Source organism: Narcine bancroftii, chromosome 6 (assembly GCF_036971445.1).
Source record: "Narcine bancroftii isolate sNarBan1 chromosome 6, sNarBan1.hap1, whole genome shotgun sequence".
NCBI classification, from domain to species: Eukaryota; Metazoa; Chordata; class Chondrichthyes; order Torpediniformes; family Narcinidae; genus Narcine; species Narcine bancroftii.
In genome coordinates this window covers 65829359-65854854 of record NC_091474.1, presented here as the reverse complement: position 1 = coordinate 65854854, position 25496 = coordinate 65829359, and the positions used below count along the sequence as shown (strand labels likewise).

At 47.6% G+C, this 25496-nt stretch overlaps 1 protein-coding gene across 6 annotated transcripts in view; it reads right to left on the bottom strand.

The window, feature by feature from the left end:
• arhgef10 (Rho guanine nucleotide exchange factor (GEF) 10) overlaps positions 1-25496 on the bottom strand; it is a 266890-nt gene that overhangs the window by 186933 nt on the left and 54461 nt on the right. Inside the window, exon 1 of one of the 6 annotated variants that reach the window (XM_069885204.1) lies at positions 1488-1570. The exons of the other annotated variants lie outside the window; for them this stretch is intronic. Within the exon in view, the coding sequence (XP_069741305.1) occupies position 1488 (1 nt within the window). The 5' untranslated portion in view covers positions 1489-1570. Of the gene's footprint in view, positions 1-1487; positions 1571-25496 lie in introns of those variants that run through there. 6 annotated transcript variants of the gene reach the window in all.

Genomic DNA, 25496 nt, shown 5'->3' with positions numbered 1-25496 from the left:
GCGCCCTGTCCTGCGGGACCTGTGCCAATGGGCAGATTAACTGCTTACAAACCCTCCATAATGATCTCTGCCACCCCGGAGTTATCAGGTTCTTCCACTTCATAGAAGTGTAGAACCTGCCAAACTCCACTGAAGAGATCAGATCCATGACCAAGAATTGCCAGGTCTGGACTGAGTACCAACCACACTTCTACCAGCCAGATAGGGCACAGTCGATAAAAGCCACCTGCCCCTTCGAGGGCCTGTGTTGACTTTAAAGGACCCCTGCCCTCCCCAGACCGCAACATGTATTTCCTCAATATCATTGACGAATACTCCCATTTGCCATCCCCTGCTCTGACGTGACAGCTGCCACAGTCATCAAGGCCCTGCACAGTCTTTTCACTCTATTTGGCTTCCCCAGCTATATCCACAGCGACCGGGGTCCTCTTTAATGAGTGATGAGCTGCGCCAGTACCTGCTGGCCAGGGGAATCACCACAAGAAGGACCACTAGCTCCAGCCCCCAGGGAAACAGCAAAGTGGAAAGGGAGAACCAAGGCCTCCTGATCTTGGGGCCTTCCAGTCTCCTGCTGGAAAGAGGTCCTCCCAGAAGTGCTCCACTGCATCAAGCCCCTTCTGTGTATTGCCACTGATGCCACACCTCATGAACGCATGTCTTCCTTTCCCAGGAAACTGGCAACAGGGACCATGTTGCCGGCGTGGATGATATCCATAGGGCCGGCCCTGCTATGGAAGCAAGTGAGGAGCCATAAGTTCTGATCCTCTGCTCGAAAGGGTCCACCTCCTCCATGCCAACCCCCAATATGCCTACGTGGTGTATCCTGATGGACACGAGGACACTGTCTCCATTAGTGATCTGGCTCATCCAGGGAACCTCCATTGATCACCCCCCTCACCCCTGACCACACACGATGCACCTGAACCATGGTACCCTGCCTCCTCCCAACAGAGGATACACCAGACTCATTGTTGCTTACGCACCAGCACCAATGAGCACATATTGGCACCCAAGACCATCCAGGATCTTGTCACCACACTGCAGTCACAACCGGGATGACGACAGTCCCAACGAATGACCAGACCACCTGAGAGACTTAATTTGTGACTTTGTAAGCACCACTTTGCCCTGCTGAGCTCTTTTTAAAAAGGGGTGAAATGTGGTAAACCACTGTTGTATGTATTTGTCCGGTCTGGCACTCCATTGGCCGGCTGTAGCGGTAGCCCCTCCCCACAGGCTCCTGTACAAAGGTGACGGTTCCACAGCCCCCTCCTCAGTGCAGGACAGTCGGGTAGTATGGGCATGCCTTTGTTCCTTCGTGAATAAAAGCCAATTGGTTTCTCATCTTCAGTCTTTGAGTAATTGATGGTGCATAAGTCACACAGCCACCTTTAGGAAGTAAAAGGTAACCGGGTCTGGGGCCTTTATCGGCCACATTTTTCATGACATAGGGCTCAGGCCCAAAACGTCCACTGCCTTTTACTTACTGTGGATGCTGCCTGAGCCATTGAGTTCCTCCAGCTGAAGACTTGCGCCATATACATTACAGAACTTTGTCCTCCCCAGGAGTTAAGTGGGGGGGGAAAAACTCTGAGAATACAGAATTTAAATAAGCAAATGATGGTAATGATGAAGGAAATAAAGTACATTAATGGAAAAATCAAATGTTAGAACTAAACTTGCAGAAGACCTAGAAGTGAATATGCATAAAAATCACCATGTATTAATTTTTTTCATTATTTTCAAATAAGAAATTTATGTACAAGCTTTTTTTTAAATGCATTTGTGAAATTAAATAAATTTTTTTAAATACCCAAAAAAATTGTTATCACCTGACTCTATCTATATAGGGAGTTCCTGGGTTATGAACGTCCGACTTACATTTGCAGTTACGAACAAATTACACTCCCAATTCATGGCACGTGCATAATATTACCTCATGGATGCATGCAGGGCATCGATGGAATGAGCGTAAGTGCTAACTTTTAATCATGATCTTTTTTTCTCTATCCAAACTGTTTTAAGAACAGTTTCTTTAATTTCTTTTTAAACAATACCACGACAAACATTTGACTAACTGACGATAAATAAGAACCATATGCACCTGTTCCGAATCACCTACAAATTCAACTTAAAGACAGACGTGGGAACAGATCTCGTTGATAACCTGGGGACACCCTGTCCAAGCAGAGAAACAGCAATTCTCCCGACTGCAGTGCAGACTATACTATGATCACATATATACAAAAACACATAATTTAAAATAAATATATAGAATATTTTGGGAAGATTTACTTGGTCACAGGATACCATTGATCAATCTCACAGCTTGCAGGAAGAAACTCCCTGCTAGTAGAGGGTTGGATGGATAGGGTCATCAAAAATTCTTCCAGTCCTATTTAGGCTACACTTCCAGTAAATGTGGTCAGTTGAGGAAAGGGTGACCCTATGGCGGCACACATCTCTCGTGGCAAACCAGCCCCTGCTTGTATCGCCATGCCAGCATGGGTATCTGAGCTCAGGCCACAGCGCGCACCTCGGGCAATGTGATGACATCACTGCCCACGCGGGGCAGAGCACAATGCCCTTAAAGGGCGTGCGTGAAGTTCAAATAAATCAGTTCAACTGAAACCCCTCAGCATCCTGAGGTGTGTTTCAGTGTTGGTAGCTACCACTACAACCTCAGTGAATTTCTCAGCCGTTTCAATGATCCTCTGTATTGACATCCAGTCCAATGCTTTGCAGCTACCATCCCACACAATAATTGTGGTTATACGTTGTATATAGTTATCATTGTCGGTTGGATATATGCAGCTGGCCCACCCACGGATGACTCATACCCTATGACTCCTTCCCCATGGTCCTGGGCCATAAAGGTCGAGCCACCTCTCCCTTGCCTCCATTCCTATCCTGGGATCCGGGCCAGCAAGGTTCTTCTGTGTATTAAAGCCTATCATTCCCTCAGCTTGTCTTTTTGGTTACTGGTAGTGCCCTACAATTTAACACACAGAAATTATTTCTCTGGTAATGGGTAAGCTGCTGCGTCCTGATCGACTGGAAGTGGACCCCCAATTCCCAGGACTGTCTGAACTCTATGAGAAGTGGATCGGCTGCTTTGGTAATTTCCTCGAGGGTGCTGCTGACCTGGTGGACTCTGATGAAGAGAAGTTCAAGGTACTGCAAACAAGAGTTGGCCAGAGAGCATTCCAGGCAATCATGGGCTGTGTCATGTACACCAAGGCGATGGTTGAGCCCTCTATACCAATGATCAATGACGTCTACTCGTGTTATCTCCCGCCTTCTCGAAAGCAACAACCTGGTGGGTCGACCCAAGAATTCATTCATTCATTCCTTGCTTGTGCTGGGGAAAGACTGTGGGAGTAGTTCAACGGCTCCTATACCACTGGCCAAATGCATCAAAGACCTAGTCCGGGACGCCTGTGTGTCGGGTTTGAGGTCCGATTACATTCGACAGCACCTCCTCGAGGACCAGTTGTCACTGAAGTGAGCCATACAGTTAATCAGGTCTCTAGACTCGGCCCAGCGCCATGCAGAATCGAAAGCAGGCCCTCCATTTGCGTGTCAAAAATGCCACCATCTTGGGAGATGGAATCGGGGCCGGGCGACCCGACGATGGCAATGGTGGTGACCAAACGCACAAAGTGCTTTTTCTGAGGGCAGCCGAAGCACCCATGACAACTTTGTCCCACGAGGGGCACAGCTGCGAAAAGAGGGGACACTGTCTGCGGGTATGTCAAGCTAAGACCTCTGTTCGAAGCAGCGCGGCGTGTACAGCTGACGGGCGGATCCTGCCCCTACTTCCAGTACAGACCACATACGCGCAGAGAGGGGCACCATCTTACCTGCCACAGCCCCCGCCTTCTGCATGGCCTACACAGGCGCAGCCTGCTCCGCCGACGCCTTTTCCGCCTTCTTCATCGACAGCCATGACTGCGTGGTCAACATGGAGACCGCCATCTTGTGCATCGGGTCTCCATGCCAACGAAGAAGATGGTGCATCGATCCTGGCATCTGTAATGCTGAATCAGACCAGCCCTTATCCGATCGCCCACTTAATGATGCAGATCAAGGTGAATGGACATAAAACAAACTGCCTATTTGACAGCGGCAGCACAGTAAGTTTTATTCACCTGGACATTGCCTGCAGACTCTCGCTCCCAGTCTGACCGATGAGCGGCTTGATATCGCTGGCAGCCAAAGACCACCAAACTGACATCGGGGGGGTATTGTGTTGCATCTCTGACGGTGGGGGATGAGTGTTACAATAATTTCTCGCTGCTTGTTATGCCCCAACTCTGTGCACTGATCCTCTTGGGTTGGAATTTCAAACCCAGTTCAAGAGCGTGACGATGGCATTCAGAGGCCCCCAGCCACCCCTCACAGTGAGCAACCTACAATTCACAGATCCCTCACCCCGCCCGCAGTACCCAGCTCTGGCCTGTGGCCTCACTACCCTTTGGGTATCTCCTCTGTCACCCCGGATTGTCGACCCATCATTACCAAGAGCAGGCACTACAGCACTGAGGACATGATGTTTATCTGGGCTGAGGTTCAGCAACTCCTGGTGGAAGGGATCACTGCTCCGAGTACCAGCCCCTGGAGAGCCCAGGTCCTGGTGGTCAGGGGTGGGATCAAGCCATGGATGGTCATTAACTACAGTCAAACTATCAATTGATTCAACCAGCTAGACGCTTACCCCTTTCCCCGGATAGCCGGCATGGTCAACAAGGTCACACAATATTGTGTATTCTCGACCATTCACCTTAAGTTGGTCTATCACCAGCTTCCCCTCCACCCCTGTGACTGAATTTATCCAGGTTTTGAGGCTGACGGGAAACTTTTCATTTTCTCTGGGTTCCCTTTGGTGTCACCAACAGTGTCTCCGCGTTCCAGAGGGTGATGGACAGGATGATGGAGGAGCACAATCTGGCAGCGACCTTCCGCTACCTCGATAACGTCTCCATCTGCGGCCACGATCAGCAGGACTATGACACTAACCTTACCTTGCTAAATTTCTGCAGACTGCAAAGTCCCTCAATCTTACATTCAATAAAGACAAGTGTGTCTTTAATACCAATCACCTGGCTCTCCTGGAATTTGTCGTGGCACATGGTGTCATTGCCCCAAACCCTGACCGCATGCGGCCCCTCATGGAGCTCCCAGTCCCGAACCCTGAAAGCACTGAAGAGGTGCCTGGGGTTGTTCTCCTACTATTTGCAATGGGTGCCCAACTACGCCAATAAGGCCCACCCCCTCATTAGGTCCACAACATTCCCATTATCAACGGAGGCCCACGATGCTTTTCATCAGATCTGGAAGGACATCGCTAAGGCCACGATGTATGCCATGGACAAATCCATCCCTTTTCAGGTGGAGAGCAATGCTTCCGACTTTGCGCTGGCCGCCACACTAAACCAGGCAGGCAGGCCAGTAGAAGACCATACCCTTCACGACCCTGAGACATGGCACTTCTCAGTTGAGAAGGAGGCGCAGGCAATTGTTGAGGTGATGCGCCACTGGCGCTACTACCTGGCTGGGAAACAATTTACCCTGCTGATGGACCAACAAGCTGTCGCCTTCATGTTCAACACGAAGCAGTGGGGTAAAATCAAGAATGACAAGATCCTCAGGTGGAGAATTGAGCTCTCCGCCTATAATTATAATATCTTGTACCGACCAGGTAAACTCAATGATCCGCCTGATGCCCTATCCCGGAGGATGTGTGCTGGTATGCATCTTGACCGTCTCCAAACCCAACACGATTCCCTCTGCCACCCCAGAATTACGAGACTGTTCCACTTTATCAAAACTCAGAACCTCCTTTACTCCATCAAGGATATTAGGTCCATGACCAGATGCTGTTGGGTTTGTGCAGAATGCAAGCCACAGTTCTACAGACCTGACAAGGCACGTCTCATTAAGGCCACTCGCTCATTCAAACGACTGAGCGTTGATTCCAAGGGCCCCCTTCCCTCGTCAAACAGAAATATTTATTTCCTGAATGTAATCAACGAGAACTCTCAGTTCCCTTTTGCCATCCCCTGTTTGGATATTACCTTGGCCACAGATACGCAGTATCTCATCCTGTTCGGGTACCCCGATTACATCCACAGTGATCGGGGTTCCTCGTTCATGAGCGAGGAGCTGCGCCAGTACTTTCACACCAGAGGCATAGCCACCAGTAGGACCACCAGTTATAACCCCGTGGGTAATGGACAGGTGGGATGGGAGATCACCACTGTTTGCCCCTGAAGTCCAGAGACCTGCCAGCGTCGCGCTGGCAGGATGTCCTACCAGAGGCATTGCATGCCATCCGCTCACTCCTTTGTACTGCCTCGAACACCACCCCTCACGATGCATGTTTGCCTTCCCTGGAAGTCTGCAAATGGTTCCTCGATTCCCCCATGGTTGGCGACACCAGGTCAGGTCCTGCTCAGGAGGCACATGAGGGGTTGGTCGAAGAGGTGCACCTCATTCATGCAAACCCTCAATACGCTTCTGTGTGGTATCCCAATGGCCACGAGGACACTGTACCCGTCCGGGATCTGGCGCATGCCGGAGAGCCCAGAACCACTCGTTACACCCCTGTTAACCCTGCATTTCACACTACCCCACAATGGGGTTCACTGTTAGGGGCAGAGTTGCCTGGGACACCACCCCCGGCAGATTTCACTCCAACGGGACCGGCTCCCATCAGGGCACTGACCTCGCCTCCCTTCAGTTCTGTGACCTACATCCCCCGACATGGACAGTACCCTCTCCATCTTGTCCAACACCGCCTGTAGACACTCGGCTGGCGGAACAGTAGACTACTCCCACCCCTGCTCCCCGCAGGTCCTTTAGACAGAGGAGGTCACTGGTGAGACTGAATCTTTAGTCTTGGCAGTTTTTTTTTCTGTTCCAGGCCTAAAGGGGGGGTTCTGTTCTAGTGTAGACGGTGCTGTGCCTTCCTGACTAATGAGGAGGTCGTCCGTTGGTATATGTATAACTTGGTGGTCTCCACTCTCTCTACGAGTTAATTCAGGAACCAACAGTTACAACTGGTCAAAATAAGCCAATATTTTATGAGAGGTGATCATGATCAGACCAGTCATGCCATTTTCATGAAACATTAGATGTGCCATTATTGAGAAAGAGATTTTTGGATTAACAGTAGAAAAAAAAGTTTAGTGTGAGTTCAGCAAGATTTTCTCTTCTCGCCTTGTAATGAGCACCACAAATGTAACTTGCTTCCAGAGCGGTGTTCTCAAAATAATTTCACTGGCAAAAGTAAATTTTAAACTAGCCAAAACGATTTGACCTGGTTACAGAACCTAAAGACTACAATTGAGAAGAAAGTACTTGGGTCCTTGTTCTGAAGATTGCCAACCATTAGATCATGAAATTTGTGAAATTCCTTCCAGGGAAGTAACCATAATCAGCTTCATGCTAAATATCACTGTAAGTAATCGAGGATCAGCAAGTCAAGGGAGAACACTTCGATCTCTTATCCCCTCTTCAACCCTGTGCTTGCTGACGGCAGCTGACTGCAGAAACTGCCTCTGCAGCCGTGGACCGAATGTCAGCGAGCAAGAGAGGTTTCAAGGGCTCAAAACTAGTTTCTGCATCTTGCCCATTTTCTTACAGCACCTGTAACAAGCAGCAACCCAATTAACTCAAAACAATTTAGCAACACTGAATAGCAGTTTGCTAACTCATTATAAAATAATTCTGAATGAGCAACTGGGACGAATTGAAAAGCTGCAAGATTGTGACCTCGCCTCTCCACTGCAGACTCTCTCAGGAGTAACAGGCCCCACTGACCATTAGAACATTGCTTCCCTTCACTGCAAGCAATTGCAGCATGCTGCCGTGCAGAAGGACTTGGGAGTGCTTGTGCATGAATCGCAAAAGCAGGTGTGGAAGGAGATCAAGAAGGCAAATGTTGGCCTTCATCGCTGGAGGGATTGAACTGAGCAGCAGGGAGATTACGCTGCAATTGTACGGGGTATTGGTGAAGCCGCATCAGGGGTACTGCGTCCAGTTCTGGTCTCCTCATTTGAGGAAGGATGTACTGGCTTTGAAGGCGGTGCAGCGGAGGATCACCAGGTAGATTCCAGAGAGGTGGGGGGGGGGGGGGGGGTTGGTCTTTGAGGAAAGATTGGGACTGTACTCACTGGAATTGAAGAGAATGAGAGGGGGATTCTTATAGAAACATAGAAAATTATGAAAGGCATGGATAAGAGAGAGTAGATGTTCCCATTTGTGGGGGAAGACTAGAACTAGAGGACATAGCCTCAAGATTCAGGGTAGTAGATTTAGGACGGAGATGAAGAGGAACTGCTGTTCCCAGAGGGTGGTGAAACTGTGGAATTTGCTGCCCATTGAAGCACTGTATATTTAAGACAAGGTTGGATAGATCTTTGCATAGTAGGGGAATTAAGGGTTACGAGGAAAAGGCAGGTCGGTGGAGGTGAGCCCATCAGATCAGCCACGATCCCATTGACTGGTGGACCAGCCTCGACGGGCCGAATGGCTGACTCCTGCCTCAATGTTCTTATGTCCCTTTTACACTCCTTTCTCTACGTGGAATGCAGTTCATTAACCACCGAGATGGTGGAAAGCTGGCCAATTTAAAGATAATGTCCTCTGTCCAATTCAATTAAAACCTGAAGATAGCCAATCCCACCACCACGGTTCATAGTACTGCTATCTTCGAAAATCAGAACATTAATAAATCCGCCTTGTGAAATCATTAGCCTTTGCTTCCAAGTCTAATTCACTCATAGGATCGATACCTGGTATTGTGGGAGACTCACAACATCAACTAGGTCGAAAAGATAAAAACAAGTTGTGCAATGAAACTCAGAAATCATCAAGAGAAAATGGTGTCTTGAGTATTTGTCATAATTATGTAAACTTCTTCAGTATATCCGCATGGGTAAAAAAAACATTTTTAACTTGTTGGATTAATTATCTATCTTTCTGTTATTCCACCTCAAAAGACAATCTATCACATTACACAAATAGTATTTGATCCACAATAGTCTTCCAACATTTCTACTCATGTACTCAGGAGAGTTCAGTCTCTGCCCTCCTCACTCAAAATGGTTTGCCCAGCACATAAGCATTGAAGACTCAGTGAGAGAGGTAACGAAATAAGGCAATAAGATCATGAGGGGGTAATAGAGGGTGGACAACCACGACCTTTCTTCTTGGGCATTAATAGCAAAGGGGCGGCCCGGTTGGTGTAGTGGTAACTCAACGCCTTTATGGCGCCAGCGATTAGTTTCTAATCCTGCGCTGTAAGGAGTTGGTACATTCTCCCCTCCTCTGCGTGGATGTTCCAGCTTCCTCTCACCATTCAAAACGTACCGGGGGTGTAGCTTAATTGGGTGGCATGGACTCATGGACCGAAATGGCCTGTTACCATGCTTTCTATCTAAATTTTTTTAATTACAAAAGATACCAGAGGACATCGGTTTAAGGGGAGGGGAGGAAAGTTTAAGGAGGAGGTCAGAGGCAAGTATTTATTCTTTGAACACAGAGAGTGGGGTGGGGGGGGGGAGTGATTGGAGCACATTGCCGGGAGTAGTAGTGGAGGGTGTTACAACAGGGACTTTAAAAGGATACAGAGGGCTATGGATGCAAGGTGGTGAAAAATTCAACTGAAGGTTTACATAGGTCAGCACAACATGGAGGGGCGAAGGGCCTGCCCTGTGCTGTTACATTTTATGTTCCAAGACAGTGGTTTTCAAACTTTTTCCTTCTACTCAGACCACTTTAAGTATTCCCTATGCCATCAGTGATTAGTGATTAGTAAGGGATTGCTTAAGGTGGGATGTGGGTGGAAAGAAAAAGTTTGAAAACCATAGTTTTAATCGTCCCTCATTGACTCATTATGTGCACGGTTTCAGAACTCCAAAGGAAATGGGCCAATGACAATTTTTCTCAAGCAAAATATTTCAGTAACTGTTAGGTGTAGAGCAGTGATTCTCAACCTTCCCTTCCCACTCATATCCCTTACTAATCACAGAGCACTTATGGCATAGGGATTACTTAAAGTGGAAAGAAAACGTTTGAAAGCCATTGTTCTAAGACAGTTCTGCAAGTGAGGACGTCATCACTTATTTTGAACCTGGCACACAGATCACTTTGGTTCATCTGCAATCAGTGACCCCTGTGACTGGGGACTGACAGTAATCCTGCACCTAATTGACAGCCAAGTACCACAGGCCCATTTGTCCCAAATCACTGATGGTCAAAGTAAAATTTTAGGGACAGAAGCAGGAACAAATTTAATTCTATTTTCTGATAAAAGTATGAAATAAATAGAAATTAAAAATAGCAACAAGTGCACAGTGGACCACCCAACCCCATTTTCCTGACAGTCAAATCATTACACTGTCATCTATTGAATATTTTATTTATAAATTTTCAAATTCATACAGTTTCCAGTAATCAATCACAAGCCGTCGGGTCTGAGCCACTCCCCCCCCCGCCCACCCCACTTCCCACATTCAACAGACCACAGTTACACACAACATTCAAGACACCAAGGTAGAAAACACATCAGGGATTTATCACAGCGCGACAGCCAGCACCTCGGCTGGTACATTTTGTTTGATTTCACTTGATTGGGCTGGAATGGACCCCCCCCTCCACCCCCAGGATAGATGGGGGAGGCAGGGCGGCAAGACACGCAGATCCACACTAAAACTCCTCTACTGCACTGTCATCTTTGATAAAGGGCAGATTGTAATCCTCTCAGGCAACTCGCACTGCTGGGTAATGGAACAATGCCTTCTCCAGTTCCCAGGAGGTGGCACGTTGGCAGTGTGAACTGCAGCTGGCACACGATGAGCCTCCTGCAACAAGTTCGACCATGTTTCGCATTCATCAGGGGGAGGCCGGAATGTAGCTAATGTTATGTGTGCACATGAAGAGCTGCAGGGCACGACTTGTGCGCACACCATCCATGGGATGCTAACTCTTGAAAAGAATGAGGAGTGTTAATCAACAGGTGACTGACGAACACCTTTATGTTCCAGAGGACAGCAGCGGGCTTCGTCTCAGGCATGCACGTGGAAAATCAGCTGGAAGGGATGGCCTTTCATTGAGCAAGTTACCGAAAATACCAACAGATTCCATTTGATAAGGCCCCACATGTAAACTTTAAAAACACGTTCTGGACTTGAAGAATTTTGAACTTTTAACTCTATTTCAACATAACCACACAAAAAAAAATTGAACTCTGTTTGAAAGGGAGGAATGAGAAACTGGACGTTGTTGCTGTTACAAGTCCGTACAAATCCTGCACCAATGTCTACTGCACAGTTGTAAAGTAACCTGACATGTCACCGTTTAAACCCTCAATTAACATTTTGTTTTCTCTCTTCTACTTGCTGAGCCCCAATGAGTCATCATGTTATGGAGCACAGCAACAGGCCCTTTGGCCCAACTCGCCCAGGCTGGCAAAGTTACCTCCCAGAGTGAAACACAAGAAGCTGAGACACTGTGATTGTGGTAAACACACTGAAATGCTGCAGGAACTCAGCCGGTCTTCTCAGCATCTCTAGGAGAGAAAGATATATTGCCGATGTTTCGGGCCTGAGCCCTTCTTCAAGGAATAGGCCGAATTCAAACAGTGGAGTAAGAATCCAGACCATCAATCTCCCCACTAATCATCCCCTTGGGACCTACCCCTGTGACCACAGGATATGCTCCACTTGAGCCCACACCTCCTCCCTCACCACCATTTGGGGCCCCAAACAGCTGTTCCAAGTGAAGCAACGTTTCACTTGTTATTCTGCAGGGGGTCATCTACTGCATCCGGTGCCCGCGCTGTGATCTGCTCTACATTGGAGAGACTGGACGCAGGTTGGGAGGTCGCTTCATTGGGCACCTTGGCTCTGTCTACTGCAATAGCATGGATCTCCCAGTGGCCACTCATTTCAATTCTCCATCCCGATCCCTTGCCGACATGTCTGTCCATGATCTCATGCACCGTCAGACTGAGACCATCCGTAAATTGGAGGAACAACGCCTCATCTTCTGACTGGGCTTCCTCCAACTGGATGGCATTAATTAATATCGACTTCTCTGACTTTTGTTAAAACAACACCTCCCCCCCCCACCCCTTCTTCCCCTGTCATCTCTCCATTCCCTTTCTCCTTTCGCATAGACTGGATAAATTCTCACCTATTTGTTGGTCTGGATTCCTCCCCGATTGTTTGAATTCTGAGACTTTCCTAAATATCCTGCTTCTCCCTTTTCTGATTTTCCCTTGAACAAGGACTCAGGCCCAAAACATCGGTGATAAATGTTCGTCTCCTATAAAGAGCTGCAAAGAGCAGCTGAGTTCTTCCAGCATTTCAGTGTGTTTACTAAGTTACCTCCCTGAGCTCATCCCATTTGCGGACGATCAGCCCATATCCCCGTAAACCTTTCCTATCTATTTACCAGTTCAAAGGTCCTTGAAATGTGGTAATTATACCCTCCTCTACCACCTCCTCGATCACCTCATTCCACATTCAAGTTCAAGGTCATCATCTTCTGACTGCACTTATACGACCAGACAAAATAGTGTTTCCCCGGACCATAATATACACAGATACACACAGTACACAGCTCATGAATACACTAAAATATTTTACAAACTAACTAAATATTTTGGAATAATTTCTCCTTTTCATTTATCAGAACCTCGTTCATCAATTTCGCAGCCTGCAGGAAGAAGCTATTTCCCAGCCTGGCTGTCCTGATTCTGATGCTCCTGTACCTCCTTCCTGATGGCAGTGGGCCAAAGATTCTGCAAGCTGGATGGTAGGGATTCTCTAACTTTTTTGAGCCTTATTTAAGCAACGGTCCCAGTGAATGTCGTCTACAGAAAAAAGGGAGACCCTGGTGATCTCCTCGGCTGTTTTGATGATCCTCTATCTTGACATATGGTCAGCTTTTTTGCCGTTACCATGCCACACAATGACGCACTCTCACTTGTGCTCCTGTTAAATGTTGTCACGAGGGAGGTTGGAACCCTTGCCCTCCTCGACCTCCTTATTAAAGTGTAGGCACTGCTGTGCCTTCCTGAGTAATGAAAGGAAAGTTGAGTCCTCTGTTACATGCACACCAAGGAACTTTGTGCTCTCCCCCAATGACCCAGCCTCCCATCGTAAAGGTCCCTTTTTAAACCTAAAACCTATGCCCTCTGGCATGATACTCTCCGAGCCTGGGAAATACTGCGAATTTCAACCCTATCAATACCCCTTCTGATTTGACATCAGCCTTTAAGGCCACCCCTCAGCCTTCTTCGCTCCAGGGGAAACTGTTCCAGCCTTATTCAATCCCATCAACATCCTTCTGAATCTTACCTGCTCCCTTTGCAGCTTAATCACACCCTTTCTCTAGTGTGGCACCCAGAGCTGCTCACAATTAGAACCATAGAACATTACGGCCCTTCTAGTCTGTGTCGAACCATTTTTTTTGCCTAATCCCACTGACCTAAACCCAATCCATAGCCTTCCATCTCTCTCCCATCTCTGCATCTCTCCATGTGTTCTCATTAACATCTCGCACAGTTGTCAAATGACATCCTGACTCCTGCCCTCGATGTCCAGGTGTGCAAACCACCTTCTCAGCACCATGTCTAACTGTGCTGGGATGGCTAGGGAAAACAATGCCATGTTCCATCTGTCCTCACACCACAGACACACAACTAGATGCCTTCTTCAAACCTGAAAGACACCTCGGCAGAAATAAATCAAAACACACACCACTCTGTGTAAAGTAACGTCTCTGACATCTCCCCTCACACTTCCTCCACTCACCATCAACGAATGCCCTCTGGTCTTTGTCATTGTCACCCCCAAAACAACCACATCAGAAATTAATTCAGCCAATTTAAACCTAATTTGTTCCTTGAGCCTCCATAAAAATTAATTGCCTTCGTCTCAGTGTGGGGAATGTTTACGGCGCACAAGCTTCTCCACAATTTCTGCACCTTGTTTATTTCTCAATCATACCCAGAATGGTTCTGCAACACCTTCAACAGTGTATTGGGTGTGTAGGTTCATTTGTGTTTGGGTGGTGCTGGTTTAGGGGCTGGAAGGGCCTGTTCCCATGTTGTATGGCTGAACTTAATATCTTGAAATAAAAAGTCAACTCTAACATCGATGTAGCAGTAATAAGGCGCAGTTTCCACAACATCGCATCTCATTGGGAGGTCAGTCTGCAGAAGTTGCAAATCGAACCATCTGATGGCGCCGAGCATTTCCCGTCCCTCTCTGTCGCCATTTCATGGCCACCCTAAATATCAAGGGCATCATTTCCCCAAACCTATGGGCCAAACTCTTCCAGCAACTTCCTCGCCCTGCCCCCGCAAACACCGATCTCGCCCCTCCACCCAGGGAGTCAAACAGCTGACCTAGAGTTGCCAACATCTCCCTCCCCACCATCTGTATCAGGATTAATGAGGTCACCCGGAGAATCAGGGGACTTTTAATTACGGTTAGTTTCATACTGTTTCTGAATTGCTTTCAAAATGTCATTATTTCATTTCAGGGTTAAACAAGGAAATCTACCAATGGTAATTCGAGTGCAATAAAAATTGGAAGAACAACTTTTTAATATTCCAACCCGGCAGTCTTCAAATAGACAGTGTCAATATCGACCGTCCCCCCCTCCCCCTGTCTCTCTCTCTCTCTCTTTACCTATCCCTCTGTCGCATTTCTCCCTTCAGCCCCTTCCTTCTCCGATGCCCTCTCCTCCCTATCACTTCTCAGCTCCTACCTGCCCACCTGTATCCATCCATGACCTCTCATCTTTAGACTGTGCTTCTCCCCTGTTCCTCCCCCCACCCCACCCCTTTATTCAGGTTTACTTTTCCTTACACCTCGATGAAGAGCCCAGGCCCAAAATGTTGGTTACCCTTTACTTTCTATGCATAATGAGTTTCACTGGGAGGTTTACATATTGCATTACTTCATTTCCTGTGCTTTGCAAATGCATCCAAAGGTTTTTGCGCTTTTGAGGTTTCTGGGTGAATGTGCGATGTCCTCCCCCTCCCGTGTGGTTGAGTTTGGCTCCGTGGTCTTAATTTAATGGTTCTAATTTAAGTCTTAAATTATACAAAAACATTCTTTAGTATACTGCTATGTTTCACTCAAGATTTGAACTATGCTGCAAAGCATAAGAGAACAACAATATATTTAAAAACTGGAAGGCAAATGCAAACACCGAGGCAAATATTGAAAGAACTGAATAATTCTTAACTGATCATCCCTTTCATAAATCTCCATGGTAAATGCCATTCACTGTGCACATTGGGTAAAAGCAAGTCTAGGAATGGGAGTGGGGGTGTGGGGCGGGGGGGGGGGGGGGTTTGCGGAGAGCGCAGGCAGAAATACCCAGGAGAAACAATCCCAGAAACAGTGGAGTGCCAAGTCAAATATACTCCATCGTCAGCTCTCCACAGTGCTTGCAGAGAAGGAGCATTTAGTTGTGGAAGTGCAAACAGTTGTGGAAAGCAATTTAAAAAAAAACCAAAAGGACTCAAAATGGCAAAACTGAAAAAGACAGCAAAAATAATTAGATGATGATGCCAAGAGTTTATTGTCATGCACACAAGTACAATGAAATTCTTTCAAGCAACAACCTCACAAGAATGAAATGACATCAACAAACACTAGTCTAAATTATTTTAAAACAATCCACAAAAAAATAGGAAAGATAAATATTCTCAGTTGCAGTAAAAAGTGCTGTTTCAGTCACGCAGTCAGAGCTTTGCTGGTCTCAGTGAGAGCAGCAGCAGAGGGAGGTTCAAGAGCCTGATCTCACAGTGTTGTCTTCGATGGGTGGTAGGTCATTACCCGTGGGGGATTTGGCTTGGTAGGTCTCTGCAGCCTTCTGTGTCCCTGGGCACCAGATTTTCCAACCAGGCTATGATCCAACTAATGTGGCGATGCACACAATTGCAGTGGCGAACCGGCCCCGCTTGTTACACGCGGGCAGCAAGGCAAAGATGGCGTCACGGGACCGTCTCTTCCGGGACAGGGCGTGTACGTGCTTAGGTCATTGTGACGCGAGCACTGGTGCGTCAGGGGAGGAGTCGGGCTTAAAGACTGTGCGCGAGATTCAATTAAAATCAGTTCATTCTGATACCCAAGTTAACGACCTACAGCTTCAGTCCCTGCACTTGCGCTCACTCCACAACACACTACATTGGTGACCCCGACCAGTCTCCATATCCTGAAGACTCGACACAATGGAACAAGCAGCTGTCAATGCCATTGCGTTGAAGCTGCCGACTTTCTGGACGAACAGGCCCCACACTTGGTTCAGCCAAGCGGAGGCCCAGTTCCAGATCAAACAGATAGCCTGTGATTCAATGAGATATTTCTATGTCATTAGCTCGCTCGACCAGGAAACTGCCTCATGAGCAGATGACCTTATTCGCCAGAGGAAGGTAAATACATGGCTCTGAAAAATCTCCTCATTGGCACATACAGCCCCTCACGATGTGAGCAAGCAGACAGGCTCATGCACTTAGATGGCCTGGGTGACAGAATCCCCCTCAGCCCTCATGGACAAAATGCTCAGACTGACAGAAGGACACAAGCCCTGCTTCACGTTCGAGCAAGCACTCCTTGAACTGGTACTCAAGGACATCAGGCTCCTGTTGGCCGATGCCAATTTCAGCAATCCGCACAAGGTTGCAGCATATGCAGACATCCTTTACCGTTCAAAACATGAGGTAGTAAACACCATCAACCACATCTCACGGCCACCACTGAGGGCAACGCTCAAGTCCTGCAGGCCACTCCCCATCAGAAAACAGAGGTCCGATCCCAAATGGTGTTTCTATTACCAACTTTGGATGGGCATCTGCCCGGAGATGATATCAGCCATGTTTGTTCCCAGGAAATGACATGGCCAGCTGCCATTAGTGGCTGGCCAACAAAATAGCCTTCACCATGTTTGGGACAGCATTTCAGGCCGCAGGTTTCTCATGGACATGGGGGCGGAGATAAGCACAATTTCCCCCTATGGCATTCAAAACACGCACAGATCCCCAGGGCCCTGCTCTTCGAGCCACCAACAACTCTGCCAATTGAACTTTCGGAAAAAGGCAGATTCCTGCACATTTCGGCAATAACACTCTCACGCTCGCTTTGGTGGACAAATGCCTGCTTGGCGCAGACTTCCTACGGCCGTATTCTCTGGTCATCGACCTCCAGGGCACATGGCTAGTCCACACAGAGTCTTTCTACATGGTGCCCCTCGGCAGGTCCAACGGACCGTCCACCCAGCTTGCTTCCGTGGAGACGAAGCACAGCCAGTACAGCCACCTCCTGGTGGACTATCCCTCCATTCTGTGCCCACAGTTCACAGCAGCCATGCCCAAACATGCCATCCAACACCACACTGCTACCACTGGCCCACCATTTCATTCACATGCCCGATGCCTGGCCTCAGGCAAACTCAACCTCGCAAAGGCAGAGTTGAGGTGCATGGAGGAGCGAGGCATCGTTCATCGGTCCGATAGCCCATGTGCCTCACCCCTCCAGTTGGTGCCTAAATCCAATGGTAGCTGGAGGCTCTGTGATCATTACAGACATTTCAACAACACCAGACCACTACCCAATCCCCCATATCCAGGATTTTGTAGCAAATCTCCATGGCGCAAAACTCTTCTCCAAGGTTGATCTGATCCGGAGATGCCATCAAGTTCCCATGCACCAAGATGACGTCCTGAAGACAGCGATCATCACCCCTTTCGGCTTTTTCCAGTCCCAACATATGTCATTTGGGTTGAAAAATACAGCACAGACCTTTGAGCACCTCATGGATGCAGTCGGAAGGGACTTGCCTTTCCTTTTCATCTACCTTGAGGATATCCTGGAAGCCAGCAGCATGCCTGAGAAGCTGATGAGGCAACTCTGCCAGCTTTTCACCCGCCTCACACAGTTTGGGCTCACCGTCAACCCAGAGAAATGCCAGTTCAGCCTCATGGAGCTAGACTTTCTGGGCCACAGAATTACCCCAGTGGGAGTCACCCTGTTGCCAGCCAATGTCGAGTCCATCCGGCGGTTTGCCAGACTGGCAACAGTGAAGGGTCTTTAGGAATTCATGGGCATAGTGAATTTCTACAGCAGATTCATCCCTGTAGCTGCCAAGGTCATGCACCCGCTTTTCACGTTGATGTCGGGTTCATCGATGGAGTTTGAACGGACAGAGGAGGTGTGCAGAGCGTTCGAGCAGATGAAGGAGGCCCTGGCCAACACGACATTGCTGGTACACCTACATATGGATGTACCGATAGCCCTCACAGAGGATGCTTCCAATACTGCCATGGGCAGGGTCCTGGAGCAGTTTGTGAATGATTTGTGGCAGCCTCTTGCCTTATTCAGTAGACACCTGTGGCTATCCTAGTTGAAGTTCACCACATTCGACAGGGAGCTACTTTCCCTTTACCTGGCTGTCTGCCACTTCCTGGGAAGGGCGTCCATTCACCATCTACACCGATCACAAGCCACTTTCACCTTCTCAAAGTCCTCCAATCCGTGGTCTGGCTATCAACAAAGATATTTATCCTAAGTCTCTGAATTCACCACTGCTATCCGAAACTTGTCGGGAAAATACAATGTGGTTGCAGACGCACTCGCCAGACCCACAGTCAATGCTCTGTCACAGGGAATTGTGACAAGTTATATATTTTATATTATATATAAATGTTTTTTTAAAAGAGATAGATTGTGGTGGGGGGGGGGGTTTAGTGTAGGTCACCACAAACAATACTTACACTTCGCATCTCATTTAAAATGCAAGAGCTTGCTGAAAGTGAGACATTGAGGCACTGAGTGCCTCTGCAAAGACAATAAAAACTATTTTGGAAAAATGCTTTGCTAAGGAACTTCAAAAGCAGGTGCAAATGAAACAGTCCACACTCAGAGACTGATAAGATCTTTCAGAGACTGGGTCTGGAGCCTTGCAGGTAAGTCATGTGGTTTTGCAAACAGAGAGAGAGAGAATTGACCAAAAAGGCTTTCTCGGAGAGAGACTTCTGCAGTGACTTGTGGAAAGGCCCGTTTTGAAGGTCAGTTGTGAGTTCTGGGTTCAACTTGTTGAAAAACCCTTGTAGTCCTTACAAGAGGAAATTGCTGGCTTGAGTGTTTCTCCTGAAATAAGGAGAACTCAGTGGTGACCTAGAAGAAGAGGTTATTATTTGGAAAACCCTGATAGGGCAAGTTTCTTCGGCAAGACACTGAAATAGCTGACCAGAGGGAATCAGTTTGTGTCCAACAAGCAATTAATCTCTCTTTGAAACAGACAAGAATCTTCCTGAGTGGTAACCAATGACCTTTTCACTAGAGCCTGGTGAAGTTCGAAAATGTTATATTCTGTGCACAGTAGAAGAACTTGGAGGAGTGAGAAGTGAGATAAGCCTGTGAATCAAAGAACTTTTCTGAACACGTACACATTACATACACGTGCACTTAGAATTAGAGGGGGGTTAAGTTAATAATAAGTTAAAATTTTTATGTTTAAAGATAATTAAACGCAACTTTTGTTTAAGTAATCATTTGTCTTGGAGAATTTCTATTGCTGCTGGGTTTTGGGGTCCTCTGGGCCCGTAACAATTTGAGGAAATAATTTTTTATTGTCTTTGCAAAGGCACTCAGTGCCTCAATGTCTCAATTTCAGCAAAGCTCCTGCATTTTAAATGAGATGTGAAGTGTTACTCTGTTTGTGGTGACCTACACTAAACCCCCCCCCCACAATCTATCTCTATTAAAAAAACATATTTATATATAATATAAAATATAATACACCTCATCACAGAATAGACTACCGTGGGCTGGCCCATGCACAGCTAGATGACCCAGAGACATTCAGCTACAGAACGGCAATCATGGGTTTGCAGCTCCAAGACCTCTCACTGGATGCCGAAGGGCCCTTACCAGTCTCCCAAGGGTTGCACTACCTGCTCACAATGGTGGACAGGTATATTCGCTGGCTAGAGGCCATACCCATCCCAGATGCTATGACCGAGATGTGCACAAGGGCTTTCCTCTCTGCCTGGGTTTCACACTTTGGTGTACCTGCGGACATTACAACAGACCGAGGTGCACAATTCACCTCCGCCCTGCGGATGAAGCTCTTAAAACTCATGGGTACCCAGCTTCACCATTCCATGGCCTACCACCCACAAGCAAACGGCCTAGTCAAAAGGTTCCATTGCCACCTCAAGGCAGTGTTGATGGCATGCCTCGAAAGGTCCAACTGGGTGGACGAACTACCCTGGGTGCTACTGGGGATACACACGGCGCTCAAGGTCGACCTTGGTTCCTCCTCTGCTGAACTGATCTATGGCGAGACCATTTCAGTACCTGCCCGGTTCCTCCCACCTTCGACGAAGCAGGACACTGACACCACTGCCCTATTCGAGAGGTTGCGGCACAAGCTGGGTTCACTTGCACCAGCATGGTCAGCCACCCTGCAGCTACCCCCCAGATGGCCTCTTGTGACTATGTATTCATGCACAGTGACCCGCACAGATCTCCCCTTCAGCGACCTTATGAGGGACCATACACAGGAAGGCGTCCACATTCGCTCTCGACATTGGGGGCAAAGAGGAGCTGTTCACCATGGACCGATTGAATCTGGCCCAGCTTGACTTGTCCCAACTGATACAGCCAAAGCGGCACACCTCCCCCGCGATGCAACACAAGACCATCAGTGCTGGTTCTGCTGGGGGGGGGGGGGGGTGTTGTGTGGCCATGCATATAATTGCAGCGGCGAACTGGCCCGCTCGTTATGCGTGGGTGGCGGGGCAGCCATGGCAAAGATGACGTCATGGGACATCTCATCTGGGACAGACCAGAAGTGCATGGATGCTTTCGCGTCATCGAGACATGAGCATTGGTGCGTAGGGGGGGGGGGGGAAAGGAGTTGGGCTTAAAGGCTGCGTGCGAGATTCAAATAAGATCACTTAGTTGTGATACCTGAGAACACAGCCTGCCGCTTCAGTCTCTACGCTGCGCTCACTCACAACACGCTACACCCATTCACTATAGATGCTCCTCAACTTATGACGGGGTTATGTTCCAGCAAACCCATCGTAAGTCAAAACAGAATACAATACCTACCATTTTTTATAATTAAATTTGGAATACCTTTATTCCACACTGAAAAATACCATTACTGTAGACAGCTGAAAGCACACTGGACATGAAGAAAGTGTGAAGCATTAAACTAAAATTAACTGCAGGATGGTGGAGATGCTAAAGCGATAGGGTCATCAATTTCACTCATTCGCGTGATCCCTATAGAGACTGTGAGTTTGGCTGAGTCAGTGTCGCGAGAGAACAGTGCACTGCATATCGCAAGCACAGGAACGGATTGGAATTCGAAACAAAGTACTGATTCAAACCAGTGCAGTTTTCAAAAATCGCAAGTTGGACCATCGTAAGTGGGGGGGGGGGGGGGGGGTGCACAGTTCACGTGATCGAAGTTCAGTTAAGTGTCCAACGACGTACCGAATCTCCTCAAACCCGAGAAAGTCAAGGCGTTGGTGCGCGTTCCTCACAATTGCCTTGAGGTACTGGCCCCAGGAGACCCTCTCCACCTCTCTGATGTGGACAGGCGCACGGCCCCTTGCCTCTCCTTCCTATTTTAAAGCTTAAAAGCCTAATTTCATTGTTGGTTAAATATTGATTTGCTGTTGCTACTGAGCTGCTTTTTTTAAAAAAAAAATGACCTGTTCTCCGACTAAAAACTGCCTATCCAAAATAGGCCTGGTCCTGACATTTTCTGATAATCGGGGCTGTACTGCAATTTATTATGATTAAAGTTTCTTTTTGGAAAGAAAAATAGCACAAACCCACAAAAAGCAGCAAAGTGTTCTCCAAAAGGCAACCCTGATGTCGGTCGACAATCAAGGTCAGCCGGGATGATGGGAGAACTCTCTCATTCTTCTTTGAAGTGGGGCAAGAACACCACACATGGCCTGATGATGAACTCCTGACAGCAGCATTCTCCTGGTTCTGCACCAAGTGTCTGATTCAATGTTGGTCTTTCTATCTGGTTATGAGGGCTTGAATTTATTATCCCGTCCACGTCTGACTGAACCAGGACAAAAAGCAAGGTCAGCTGATCTCTTCACCAGATCTGAGTACTTACATTTCAAACATTCAACCCACCAGTCGCTCATGTCCAAATCAAGGCACAGTCCCTTCACAAGGCCGAGTGCAGATTAAAGGTTCCTGAATGTGCATCGCATGCTCAGTCAACAAGAAAACTGCCCGTCAGCAATCATTTTTTCAACAATAAACACTTTTCAGAGCAATCTTTTCTCCTCCACACTCCCGACAAGGAAAGAGGAGAAGCACATTTTAGGAACACTGCTGTCGCTCGCCACTGCCCAAAACATATTTTCTTTGAACCTTGCATTACCTGGAAAGCTCAACAGCAGAAATAAATGCAGGCCGCAAACAATCAGCAGGCTCCAACTTGTCAAAACTCACTTCATTGACAAATCCAGCTCCCGAAACAAACCAGAATGCTTTCAAGAATTGGTATCTGAATCCACAAGAAGGAAGAGTGGAGCTCGAGGTGAGAAACCCACAGATGCTGTGGGCTGCTGGAGGTTCGTGTCGGGCTGCGGACTGCTGGAGACTGGCAAAAAACTGGCTGAAGGAGTACCTGGCACCGGAACCAGCACGCAATGGGGTGCTGAAGGGCTCCTGACCGTGTCGGAGGTTTGGATCTGGAGCTCGGGTCGCCAATGGTTTGAACTGGACTCTGTGTGGTTGTGGAGACTGTGGGAGAGCTGGAGGTGAATCTACAGATACTCAGTGACTCAGGGGGCTGGGGGGGGGGACACTCTGCTTCTCTTTCTGTGACTGTAAGAGGCTCTTCAGGGAATTTCTGCCGATGGCGATTCTGTCAGCCTTACAGCAGGCAAAAGCAATTGCGTGTAATATTACACTGTTTTATTACTTGACAATAAATTGAATCTTGAAATTCAGCCCATTGAGTCTGACCATGGCTGATTTATTATCCCTTTTAATCCCATTCACCTGCAGTCTCCCCATAACTCTCAATACCCTTCCTAATCAAACCCATCTAACTTCTGTCTTAAATATACCAAAAGATTTGGCCTCCACAGCATCTATGGCATCAAATTCCACAGATTTACCGCCTTACGGACAAAGAAATTCCTCCTCATCTCTGTCCTGAAGGGACGTTTTTGTATTTTGAGGCTGTTTCCTCGGGTCCCAGATTCCCCCACCGTAGGAATTATCCTCTCCACGTCCACTCTACCCAGACCTTTCAGGTTTCATGAGATTCCAACACCCTCCCCCCCCATTCTTCTAAACTCCTGTGTGTACAATCCCAGAGCCATCATACACTCCTCATATGAAAACCCTTTCACCTCGGGGGGGGGGGGGGGATCATTTCAGGGAACCTCACCTGGACCCTCTCGAATGCCCACACATCCTTCTTTAGATAAGGAGCCCAAAACTGCTCGCAATGCTTCAAGTGTTGTCTGACTAATGCCTTGATCAAACCTCAACATTCCACTCGCAATCTCTTCCTCTTGCAATCTTACACTTCTTTCCTGCCGACTCTACCTGCAAGTTAGCTTTTAGAAAATTTTGCACGAGGACTCCCACCCCCGATTTCTGAACTCTTTTCCCGTTGAGAAAGTAGTCGGTACCTTTATTCCTTCCCCCAAAATGCACGATCAAATCCATCCCTGCACTGAATTCCATCTGCCATTTCCTTCTCCTACAAGTCTCTCTGCAGACTCTGCACCAACTCCCCTCCAATGTGCAAACCTGGCCACAATGCAATGTGAAAAGAAGGTCCATGCACCGAATCCTGTGGAATACCAACTGGACGCCAGCGGCAAAGTCTCTCCAGTTGCACTGGTTCAATATTCTAAATGGGGAAAAATATTTACTTTTACTGCCAACTTCACAGCAGCGGGCCGGCAAAGGCTCAGCGGCTGAAGGACCTCCGCAGGCTGCAGTGGGAAATCCCGCACACGCTGCAGGCTGTTGGAAACTGGCCTGCGCAAGCCAGGAATCGGAACTACGATTCGAGAGGGTACTGAAGGCAAAAAAGGGCTCCCCGAGGGCCTCGGGCGGAAGGGGGATGAACGATCCTGGTCGTACAGGTGGTTTGGATCTGCAACTCGGGTTGCCAACGTCTCCAACAGGGGTCTGTGCGGCTGAAGAGGCTGTTGGAGCACTGGGGGCGAATCCATGGACAACTCAGTGTCTCTGGCGGGACTCTCTTGAGTTTCTCTTCCTGTTAGGGGTTCTGGGTAATGCTCACGGTGACTCCTTGTCTGCCTTACAGCAGGCAAAAGTTGAAGTTTATCATTTTTAATGTCTCATTACGCAACAATGAAAGGAGCCTTGAACTGCGGCACGGTTGGCGTAACGGTCAGCCGTTACAGCACCAGTGATTGGGTTCGAATCCCATGCTGTCTGTAAGGAGTTTGTAAGTTCTCCCCATGTCTGTGTGAGTTTTCCCTGGGGTCTCCGGTTTCCTTACACCCTTCAAAAATGTACTGGGGGAGTTGGATAATTAAGTGCAATTGGACAGCATGGATATGTGGGCCAAAAGGGCCTGTTACCATGCTGTATGTCTGAATTTAAAATCAATTGAAATTTAAACATTATGTTTAAATTTAACCTTGAAGCATTCACATAACAGTCAACTGGTTAGCATGACATTCTACGTCCACTGTTGGTTTAATTGTGGGCAGTTTCTACAAGTGTTCAACACAAACAGGGGCAGAAAACTCCCCCCCCCCCCCACTCCCCCATTGGCTGCCAAGTTGAGACGCAGCCGTGGACAAAATAATGAAGGGTTCCTGCGATGACAGGCTGCACAACAGCCTACTTTTCTCCAAGGATTTGACAGTCATCCTGCTCTGTGCGATTCATTCAAAGCACATTCCGTGAAGAAAGGCCCATTGTATCCAGACTGCGATTTAACCAATGATTGTTCAGAATTTTCAACATCAAGTGGAATTTTCAATGTCTGTCATGGGCTAAAAAGCCTAAAAGGGCAGCATATAACATACAACCTCTTGATCCATATTCATTGAAATGCAGTCCTCGTCTCCGTCGGAAAGCTTGCCCTGATCGGGACCTTTAGAAAGTTGACTCACCACAATTCAGACCAGTGCCATCATATTCCAGTCCATCATGTTTTGTGCAAATATTTTTAGATACACTATAAAATGAAATGGAGAATTAGGCCTTTAAATGGACTTTCAGTCTCTGAAAGACTTGGAGCAAAGGAGTGGAGTGATCAAAAAGATTTGTTTTGAAAATGTCTAAATGTGTATATTTAAAACATTAGAATACACCTACTGAGTGATTTTATCTGATTCTAGCACTGCGGTAAGAGTGAAAGAAATAAGATGTGAAATTTTACAGAATAACTCACTGATCCCCACACCACCATGTCTAACCCCA